Here is an 11,732-nt window from a genome sequence, read left to right on the forward strand (position 1 = left end):
GAGTGGGCAGCGCGGCGAGGAACGTTATACACGCATTAAATTTACGATTTATTTTTAACTTAACGTTTATTGCGTAGAGTTGTAAATCGTATGCGATGGGAGTAGGGTTTTAGGGTAGCGTGATTGTGTTGAAACGTATGAAATTGTAGGACATGAATTATGGATTGCCGATATCGCAGCAAGCTGTTGCTGTGTTTTTTTCATGCTCCTCCGGCGCGATACCACAACGAATTAAATTAAAAGCTCTTTCAACTTGTCATCCTTTGATGAATTTTATATTAGACTTAAGTTATTTATTGTCGGTATGTAGGTTTTGATATTTTTATTTGCACAGGTACGTTTATAATTATGGCCAGCGGTTCATATTTATGGGAACTTTTAAGTGCTTCGTAATTAAAATGTGAAAGGAAAATTGTTAACATATAAGTTAAGACTTATATTGTTATGACAAAGTGTACGACTTTGAGTACAAGATGAGTTTATCAAGCCCTCACTTTATGGTGTATAAAGAAGATGTGCTTCTTTTCTATCTACGTCTTCAAGAGTATACAGTGTGAGCAAAAAGCTTTAATGTTTTAACGCATATTTGAAATTACCGTATATAAAGCGATCACTTTGAAATATGTCACATCAACTTATTTTTTTGTAATGGTATTGGTTGATAGTACACAATTATTAAGCCTCGTATGTAGTAATTGAAATTTCGAAAACACATGTTCTTACTCTATCATCTTTACGATATTTATTTTTTCTGAATCACACGTATTTTTTAATTGATTGATTTTTGTACAGGATGTTCCATTCATTAATCGACAGAAACTGAGCTATACATTCACTCCTTAAAAGCGTTCATACCTTTAAAAAATTATCCAGTGTAACAAAGTTTTTTTACGATGCTCATAATTTTTACTTTTTCCCTTAGCCTCTTTCATTTCAATCAACCGCTAATTTATATTATGAAATACATTTCCACCTTAAACTCGATGTGAAAAGGTATTTAAATACGCTTAAAAATCGTGAAACTAATTAATATTTCGACATAAATTTTAATCCGAATATAACTGGGCGCAACCAAATGATTAATCCTATGTTAATTGGTCAATGTTAGCATAGAATAAGACCTTGTTCCAACGTAACTAATTAGCAACATAGTTTTAGCTTGACATAAATAGAAGTATTACTGACTGTTTATTTTTCATGAATATTTATATTAAAGTTTGCATAAAAATCTTGTAACGTTTGTAATACTTTATATAATTAATGAATACATTTCGTTTGAGAATTCGCAGACTTCGGAAGATCTGAAAGATAAATATTAAAAACATGTAATGTTAATTAAATAAATCATCAAGATAAATAGACAACCGCATAAACCGGTCGTTTTTTATTTGATATATCTTCCGAAATATTCTCTCTTAAGTCTAATATGTAACAAATGAATAATAAATGTCTGGGCGGTTGCTTCAAATATGTTTTACTTTGTAAATACGGTTCGTACTGAACTTAATAATGGATACTTTTAGCGCCAATGCTTTTTTCGACCCTTTACCTCGGCGCCCAGCTGTATCGGCCGGGTAATCACAACAAATGCGATCTCCGATAGCTGCGCGGGTCCGCTCAATATTTCAGTACGCACTTTATCCGGATAAATGTAAACTGACCTAGAGGTCTCGAGGAGATTAGTTTTGCCCCAACTGCGCACTCCTCGATAACCGACCACGTTAGCTGCATACTTTATTCTGTTGTGTGTAATTAATTTACAATGCATCCCTTTTTCAAGTACAATCTTGTATACGTGTGCGAATCAATTGAACACTAATATCGACATCTATAGAGAATGATTGTTTATACATGTAAAAGCTAAGGTGTTGTTTAGTTCATTTGCTGTCAATTAATGTATGGTACAGTCCATGCAAAAATCAATAACTTCAAGAGTTATAAGTAATGTACTGATAATAATTTTATAAATTTATCGGATTACTATTTACTTCTTCGCAGAATTTGCACTACCACAAGCTGTTGATCTGTCGAATTCCAAAAAGAAAAAGAAGTTAATGTTATATATTTCAGAGTAATCATTTTATGTAGGGTGATCAGAAATAAGTTTTAAAGCTTTTACATCTATCATCAATCATCGTGTATGAGAAACTTTGGTCTATGTATTGACTGTTCACGATATCACTGAAACCATAAGACTTGGACATTTGACGTTTAGTAGGAATATTCCTCTGGGCATGTTCAGCCAAGAATTTAATTTGAAATTATTTGGAATCCTTAAAGGGGGTCGGGGGGGGGGGCGTTCATTAAGTTTGCGAAGCAGGCGATGAAAGAACGTGTTAAGTTTGTTGAATAATCTTAAACAAATTTAATCTCTCAACAATAACTATCTAACACATGAAATGACTTTCTCGTAAACATTCAGACAGTTTTATAATTTTTTATACATAGTGTTATATAAACTGACAATCTCATTAAGGTCACAGATAACGGTTCGCGGTCAAATATGCGCTATTAATTATAAACTGCTGTCAGTGCCAGGCCGGTTTTTGACTGATTAAATGAAATTTTTATAAATTGTAACAATTCTGTAATGAAAGCATAATGATCTGAATAAATTATTATGGAATAATTATTTATTCATATAGGATCATCTACAGTGACCACTTTCGTACTCCATGAGAAAAATGTCAAAGAAGCCAGAACAAATTCAGACCAGTATTTTGTGATCTACTTCGATGATTTCCTTAATAAAATAATAGAAAGATTAATTCCACTTGCTATCACACTTATAATCACTCTAGATCACACTAGAGGTTTTAGTCTAATAAACTTTTTAAATTTATTACATAAATCAAAGACTTTACATAGAAGTGTACTGTATTACCGTACACAGTTGCCCCCAAATGATTTACTTATTTCTAGAAGCCTGGAGAAATGTACATAGAGCGTATCTTTATTTTTAATACTAGCCTTATGTAAATCTATATTTATTATTTTTATTTACTATTATGCACTGTAATAATATCTTTTTCACGAAATCTTTTCTCTTAAAGAGTCTAGGTCTCGTAAAAGACTATTGTACGAAAAAAATATCAAAAGTTTACGAATGTGTGAAAAATTCAATTAATTAAATTTTGGTTTTTATTTATAATTTTTCGCCTTAAGTACTCTTTCGAAAGCTTTTAAATACAATTTATATATTCTTGAGTTTTTGTAATTCCAATGTGATTATTATCCTAAGTTAGGTAAATTCCGTCAATTTCATAGTACTTATTGTTTCTTTTTTTCATTTATTGCCTGCCTTTAATAACAAAATGTTACCTCAGATATGTACAGCGCAAAGTTTGGAAGCAGTAGGCTAAAGAAGGAAATGTCAATGGAAAATTTGAATGATTTTTTTATATGTTAATTGTTTAGCTTGTAACTGAGTCCCAGTTCGTCCTTTTGGAGTTCTAATACTTTATGTAAAATGATCGATCCATTGTTAATATGTAGTCCGTTATAAGAGATACAAAACTATAGCTCGTACGAAGTAAGTGCCCGTTAGCACTGGGCGTTTGACCTCCGCACGGCCGAGCCGCGCAAACTTCAATAATCTCACGCGGCGTCCGCGTCGCTGCCGTGTCGTGAAAGTAAGCCGGCCCGATTTTGTAACTCCGTTCTCCCCCCGGCGATGATTTATGTGCGCCCGACGACACATGCAGCGCTGCGCTCGACGCCCCTAAAGCTGCGATTTCGCAGACCGCGTACGAGCGGTCGAAACGCTGCGGTCCGGACGCTGGTTTGTCAGTATCCTTACCTTATCAGTGATAAACATTTTTTTAAGATTATTACCTCTAAAATCATTCCCTTTAAATAAAAGTGTTTGACTCAGTAATATTGGGACGTATACAACGATACAAATAATCAAATAGATCATTAATTTACTAGTTATCTATCTCTTAGTATTATATCATCCTCATTTGAGCCATAGGATGCCTGCTTCTGGATAAAGATCTCTCCCATAGTATTTATATAAAAAAGTCATAAATTTACATCATGCATTTATGACTCAGTCAAAGTAAAAATAATGCATTAAAGATCCATACTTTTAGTGATATTACTTGCTCTATCATTGCTCATACTACTGTATTGTGGATATCTGTAGTATTGTTCATAAAATGATCCAGATGAGGTTTTTGTAGGTTTTTTTCAAATAAGGGTTTTAAAGCTTTTAAAACGCCTCTCCTTTTATTTAAATAAAAAAAATATATAATCAGGAAAGTTCAACATGATCTAAGTTTCCTGTAAATTGAGTCTTCTGACATCAGTAACCACAGTATAAATTAACAAAAGTTGAAAATAATATGATTTAATGAATAAAGAACTTGATAATGTGTATCGCAATGGACCAAATCAAATTAATATATTAAAAAATATAATAGAATCTTAACAGGCGTCCTAGTCCAATGTCCAACTTAATGCTCTTATTACGTACGGTTTAAATCTGACGTCGGGATCATGTTTTATGCATCCGAGTGCGCGATGAAACCCGCCAGTGCAATATATAAAGAGCGGGTGGAGGATTTCACGTGCTGTGTTATTGTATACTTTATCTTAGATTATGTACACTCGTTCCAACATAAATCCCCTTTACCTTATAATCTAAAATAGATATAGCGCTAATATTTGATACACGAATACTTTAAATTGAAATTACCATGTTTTATATATTCAACCAAAGACAAGAAGTATGGTAAAACTGCAGGATGCAAAACATATATTGCATTGGTAGGCTCAACTACCCATAGAAAGGACTCGATAGTCCTCGATAGACGACGAGAGATGAGATCAAATCATAATTGAGAAGTTCCGAGGATGAACGAAAGTAACTGATAAAGCCTTGTTAGGCTTTATCAGTTGCTTTATCAGATTTTGCAAGTTGAAGTGGCAATGAACAGGTCATATAGCGTGCAAAATAGATAGCTGCTGGGTCCTTAAGGTTCTGGAGTAGAAAACAAAGGCTGGCGACCACAGCATAGAATGTTTACCCGTGAGGTGAAAAACCGATGTTCCAACTGGTCTTACTAGGAATCAATGGGTGAGTCTATGTCTACGGCAGAAACTATGATGATGAAATTGTGATAAACATACTTTGAACCTCAAACTCAGATAAAAGTATAGTAAAATTAGAAATGACTGTGCTGATAATGTGACAATAGCTTTAAAAACGTTATAAACTATTATGTGTAGTAAAACGACGTAACAGTTTTAAGAGTAATTATAAATAAGCCTTTGATTGAAGGTATTAAAACAGTGTTTACACTGGAATTAATAATAAACGTGTATGCTTGATAAAAATCACGCTGTTTCATTAGCTAAACTTAAGTTAGTACAGTGTTCATCTAACCACACTTATGTAATGAAATGAAAGAGACAGATAATATTAAAGGGAGTTAAAAGTTGTAAGGAAAGTTATAGATACGTATACATGCGTGGATTTTTTTTTAAATAAGTGCAAATAACAAATTTTTATTTTTCGTATCATTAATTTTCCGATTTACGTAAAAAGTCGTCTCTTAGTCTTTGTTGCTGGGTTGTATGAATAATGAATTGGCATCATTGTAGAAACAAGCCACAGATTTAAATGAAACCTTGCAAGAACACTTCGTACCAAAGGTTAAATAAAAATACAGACCAAACATAAGAGAACGCTTCCACACCGTGCAGATTAGAGTACCTATATGTAAACGCATTTTTACCTCACTATTCCTAAAATTAGTTATTGTTATGCAGTTTTGTTAACCTGAGTACAGTATAATAATATACTTTTAGACAAAATAAACGTAGAATTTTAAGGATATAATATTTTAGGCTTCTTATCGTTAACATTTGACAAACAAAGCGAAATCAAGAAATAGAACAATTGGTATTTGAATGGAGTCAGTTCTCGCACAATCGAAACGATCTAAATTGTAATTCGGCTAGCCAATGTATTTGTAATTCATCGAACATTGGGTAACATTTGCATTCTTGAATGCGTCCCAAAATCCGGGAGCGGTGCTGTTATCAATTCCGCGCGCAACAAGTGGGCTATAATTCTGAGGCTGCAGCGGCGCACTCACTTGCTGAACAGGACTTACGCTACTCCTACGAACATCTCACTTGAATGGAATGCTTTAAAGTCAAACAGAAATTCATGTTGAATTTTACCCTCTTCGCATAACTTATCGTGGTAATTTGAAATCAAAGCTATGAAATATCTTGTTAATTACATAAAACACTGGACATTATCTTATTTTTTTTTTAATTATTACCTACCTATAAACTTCAATATTGATTGATGTATTTTTTCTGTTCAACTTGTTTAAATAAACCTCTCGTCCTCATAATTTCTGTCGTAGTACGCCTACTGGCTAAATATAGGCTTCCCTCAAAGATTTCATAGGACCAGTAGAAAGCGGCCTTAATTTTCGTGTTCCTCTGATCTTAAACGAGGTGATCTGTTCGTCTTCGTTGCGGGTAGATGACCTAAGTCGCACTTACTGTTCCTTGGTCTCCATCCCAGAAGATTAAGGTAGCAGTAGCTATCTGTTTGCATTAAAATGCCTACTTAGAGGATAATGGTGGCAGACATGTAACTGTGAGAAAAATAAAGAGTTAATTTCGTACTTCTAACATGTTTCAAATGTAAACTAATTCAGAACACTCTGTCTTTTCTCGTAACAATTAATAACTTGTTACCATCACCCAGTTCATACAACGAGTGTAATAATTAGTCAAGTCTAAACGAAGATCAACCAAAGCCATTATGTCTGCAATCAGGTTTTGTTTTTTCTTTATAGTTATGAAATTTAAATTTCTGCGAAACAGTGGTATGACGGCGTCGCTCGAAGTGTAATCCTTACGTTTTGTTGCGGTGAATTCTTCGAAGTTCGCGTGTTTGTCTTATAAAGCAACTTGTTTTGCGTGTCTCGAAATGAAAATAATCAAGCTTGGATTTACTCCGAGAAAGTTCGTTTCGGCTGTGTTCATTCTTTGTTGGATTTATTGTAGCTCGTACCAATTGTGGCTCATAATTATATTCAAAAATAAGTATGACGTTTACTTTTTTAAACTTACCTATAAATTGCTTATTATGAATAATTTTTAGGTAATACTAGGACATAAAAATGACAAGAAATTGGTAGAAAGAAGTTCGAAAACTGTGCGAGCATACATAACCTAGTTGTTTAAATAAATAATAAAAGAAGGAGAAGTAAGTAAAGCCAGTAGAAATACTCCAATACAAGTTCACTCACGTGGTGCATAAATCTAAAAGCGGTCCCTCACTGCGCTATTAACAATCGTCATTCGTCTAAAGTCTAGCCGCATCTAATCTTAGTGGGTGATCTCACTATTTCGTCCTGTACCAATTAAGCGACGTATTGACAGATTTCGTTATTTACTGTCACCCGTACATCATTCAAATATCAAAACAACTATGCTGATAACGGAATAATTTATTTCTCAATGAATTTCAAGTCATGATTAATATAATATGCGTAACTAGCAGTGCGTTTTACGTTTGATTTTTTCCTCTCAAATTACAGAGTAGAGCGTCTTCTAAACCGTATATAATAGGGCACCCATCTCTTTGGATGACGGACGGTTGTAAAATGAAAAAGGCCCGCGGCGTCTTAAATTATTTTAATTGGCTCCTGTAGCTGCACGGACCGTCTTTATGAGTAAACAGACTGTGAGACACAAACGTGACGTGTCCAAGCGAATGTTTGCCAACTTCGTTGTGCCCCTTTGACTTGGTAAACTTAGAACTGTTTCAATTGAGCAGTCAATATCAGATAATAAGTCACTTCACACATTATTTGTTTTCGGCTACATCAATTTGGCATCTTGTTCTAAAAAGATACGTTCCATCTATAAATATTTACACGGCGTGTATTTCTTTCGCTCACTGCGCAAATTAATACGTATTATAATTTCATTGTTTGCTATCATTACTTGGTGATAGAGTTTTAAATGGTTTTATGTTTTCCATAAAACTTCGTTGCTCCCGACAGCGAAGAGAAATGCCGAACAAGCAAAAACAATTAACAAATTGATAAGCTCAAAACAATTTTCAATTAACTTTGCCGGGAGTGTTCGCTGTTTACAAATAACCGTCATTTATCAGAAATGCCTATGCAGTTTTTAACGTCTGATTCCTTATAGGGTTGCTACGTTATTAAAGCTATTGGAATATAGCACATACGAAAAGGTATATGGTATTAATTTTGTTTAAGCGTTCTTAGAAACTTTTTAGTAGAACTACATATACGTAAATATTATATATTATTATTCGTATTGTTTTTGTAACATAAACAGGGGGTTGTTATATTTTGTATATTGTTTAACATAACTTTACGAGAGAAAAGTATCTGTTGTCGTCAATGTATACTTTTCATTGAAAATTTATTGTTTATGAAAAATTGCGTAATGTGAAACAGGATCGTGAATGTGTATTCCTAATTTTAATATTCTGCGTTTCTCAATTCCAGAACGAAAGCGGGGAAGGCAGACGTACACCCGGTACCAGACTCTCGAGCTGGAGAAGGAGTTCCACTTCAATCGGTACCTGACGCGAAGGAGAAGGATCGAAATCGCGCATGCGCTTTGCCTGACAGAGCGCCAGATCAAGATCTGGTTCCAGAACCGGCGCATGAAGTGGAAGAAAGAGAACAAAACCAAAGGCGAGCCCGGGTCCGGAGACGAGCCGGACAACATGAGTCCGCCAACCTCGCCGCAGTAAACCTTAGCTTAGTCCCGGTGTCGGCAATCGGTACGTTTCACAGCCGATGCAACATCGACAATTTATTTTCATACATCGTTGAATTCGCGGGTAACGGAAACCGGCTCGGGGGCCGAAGTTACTAGAACTTTAATTTGTATAAATTGTATGTTGGACTTTTCATGATAATATTACATAATAACTAATACGTAACTTAGTGACTTGGCATAAAGAGTAATGATAGTGTGACGAAGAGATTTTTACAGTTGTTAAGTATAAATTAATTTATAGAACAATCTCAATACCAATAATTACCAAAAAAGCAGTGTTTAAATATTAATTAAACTGCAATGTTTATGTGATTTCATATAGTTGGTTTATTGTTTGAATGCTGGACAAAATTATAACGCTGTTGCGATTCATTTGCGCGTCCTTGCAAAGTGTTCGCTTACAAGTTTTTCTTTTAACTTCTGATCTAAAATTGAAATAATAACCTTACAGATACAAATTGCTAAATTACATTCTTAGCAAATGGCCGAACACTTTGTCAGGAGGTAACTTTTTAATTTACTAAATCACAAAACCATAAGGACCTCTTATAATTAACCATTGATAAGAAGGCAATTAGAATTGATATTGTTATTATTTAATATATTGAAGTTTTATTTCTAATTAAGCTATCAGAATGCTATCTTTGTACATACGAAACACGGTAATGTTTAGAATTTATAATTGTGTACAATTGTTTTAGTGTGAATAATATTATTGAGATATTTTTTTTGAAACGTAAAACATCGATTGTTTCTTTGTTATTTTATTTTGTATTCATCAGGAATGAGTGTTCAGTTTGTGAATTATCTGTGGGTTTTTTTTAACCTTATACTTGGTAGTGGGAAGGCCAGTTTACAAGTGCAATGTATACGATTTTTCGAAGACAACATATACGTAATTAATACTGATATTAAAGTAATACGAAATTTAATGTTATGATTGTAAAGTAAAAACTAATGTCTCTTGATATAATTTTGTTAGATTCATTTACACGGACTAGAACGTCGTGCCATCTGACGGAGACGCGTGGAACAAAATTTTTGGATTCCAACTGGATTGGAGGACACTGAGATGGCGGAACGAGAGTTACCTTCGATTTCGTAATTGTGACTTGATATTTATTGTCTCGTGTGTGGGAGAGGGGAGGGGTCGAGTTCACAGCATACCAAAGTTAGGAAATACATCGCTGCATCCTCGGCGCTCGAACTACCTTCTGTATGCAATCGCGTGCGGGCGCCGTACCGCGAGGCGTCTAAAGAGGTATTTTTATAAAATCATTACCTAATGTAACGCATATACGTAAAACTATATCGAACTTTAAATATTTACATGTAACTCGATAGCTGTACAACATAGAGGAGAGCGACATCGGTAGGTCTCGCAAGGAATCGGGAATTCCCCTTATACTTATTTAGCAGTAATGTAAAATATTTATTGTAAATTGTTTCTTTCCTTTTCAACGCATAGTAATGTAATTAGTGAATGTTTTGACTTAGAACTCTGTGAGCCCTGTCACCTTTTACACATATATTTTGTGCTGTGCTCGTTATATAAGTGTAAATTGTAATAACTGTATATTGTCGATATTTACACGATATTTATTTATTGATTCGCTTAATTAGGTCGGTTCGTTAATTTACTGTGTTCGCGAGTAGTTCAGTCGCTGTCTGGCTGGGGTGGTTTTTATTTGTGTAAAATTTGCTCAAACCCTGATACCTTTGTGTTGTATCGTCTGTTAGCCGTAAGGTTTTACTGGTCTGTTTATTTACAAAACTGTTCAAAGTATCCTATTGAAATATAATTTATTGCAATTCATAATAAATATTAAAAATTGTTGGATCCCTTACCAGATGGATTTTGCTTATTTAAACTTGATTTGTAAAGTTTAAAATAAAGTGTAATTAAATTAATTGCAAACTTTACTATTAAGTTTTAATCTAAGTACAGACATCTGTCCTAAAAAAGTTCTAAAAAAAATCGAAGTTAGGCCCCGTAGAAGTTATATGAGAAAACATTTTGAATTGTTTTATTTACCATTATGTCCTATCAATTGAAAATTTATGAAATATAACTATAATTAGTAACTTAATAAGATTAGGCAAGACGATATTGTCATAAATATATAAATACATGAAATTAATAAAGCATAATGATTGTACTCGATGATTTTTATTCAACTCCCAGTATAAATGTTACTACTAAGAATTACTACTATGAATTTCCTATATTTAAAACTTTAAATATATTAAGCAGGGATTTTTGTGAAAAAATATTTTAATGCTGGTAGAAAATTGTTTCTAACGTTTGTATGATAATTGTGAATCTTTAGAACTAGGAAAACGTATATTTAGAAGTAAACAATAATTGTATCAAATTTAGTTAGTTTTCGACACATTAAGCTTTTAAGTAATTTAACTTCGCAGACATTTTAACTTAACTGTTCTTCGAAATGTCAACAAGAGACTATAGAAAACTGTATTTTTTACATTTTATATCTATTTCTCTAAGTGAAAGTAAAATTTCATAAACGCATAAATATGTGTCCTCTTGTTCATTTGCAGGCTATGTACAGTATGATTGGTTATAGGTGAAAAAATTTTGAAGGGGCGAATGTATCGCTGATTTGCTTGTAAAAAGCACCTATTTCAAATCATCCTGAATTCATCACTCAGAAATAAGTTGTGTTAATTTATTTTTTCTATTGAAATGCGACAGGCTAATGTCTTCTGGCAAGTCTGCAGACAAAGAAAATAATAATTAATTTTAGTATAGAGTAATTGTTATTATTTTTGAGACCATTTATTTTTGATTAAGGTGCACTATACATTAATTGCCATCTAATGTATATATGATGCAATCATCTCGCTTTTACATCTTCCAACCGGCCTATGTAGATATGATAAGGTGTTAGGAAAATCTAAGTTACATTTCATTT

At 33.4% G+C, this 11,732-nt stretch overlaps 1 protein-coding gene across 10 annotated transcripts in view; it reads left to right on the forward strand.

Annotated features, from left to right (window-relative positions):
- Positions 1-10,933, forward strand: part of Antp (Antennapedia) — a 221,922-nt gene extending 210,989 nt beyond the window's left edge. For 9 of the 10 annotated variants that reach the window (XM_068765760.1, XM_068765777.1, XM_068765751.1 and 6 more), the window contains one exon: positions 8,517-10,933. In XM_068765760.1, coding sequence (XP_068621861.1) covers positions 8,517-8,767 — 251 coding nt within the window. In that variant the 3' untranslated portion in view covers positions 8,768-10,933. The remainder of the gene's footprint in view (positions 1-8,516) is intronic. The other variant, XM_068765825.1, reaches the window with a different exon arrangement.
- The last annotated feature ends 799 nt before the right edge of the window (positions 10,934-11,732 follow it).

Source organism: Battus philenor, unplaced genomic scaffold (assembly GCF_028537555.1).
Source record: "Battus philenor isolate CCGP_79_NKW_IND1 unplaced genomic scaffold, ilBatPhil1.0.hap1 SCAF_10, whole genome shotgun sequence".
In the NCBI taxonomy this organism is placed as follows: domain Eukaryota; kingdom Metazoa; phylum Arthropoda; class Insecta; order Lepidoptera; family Papilionidae; genus Battus; species Battus philenor.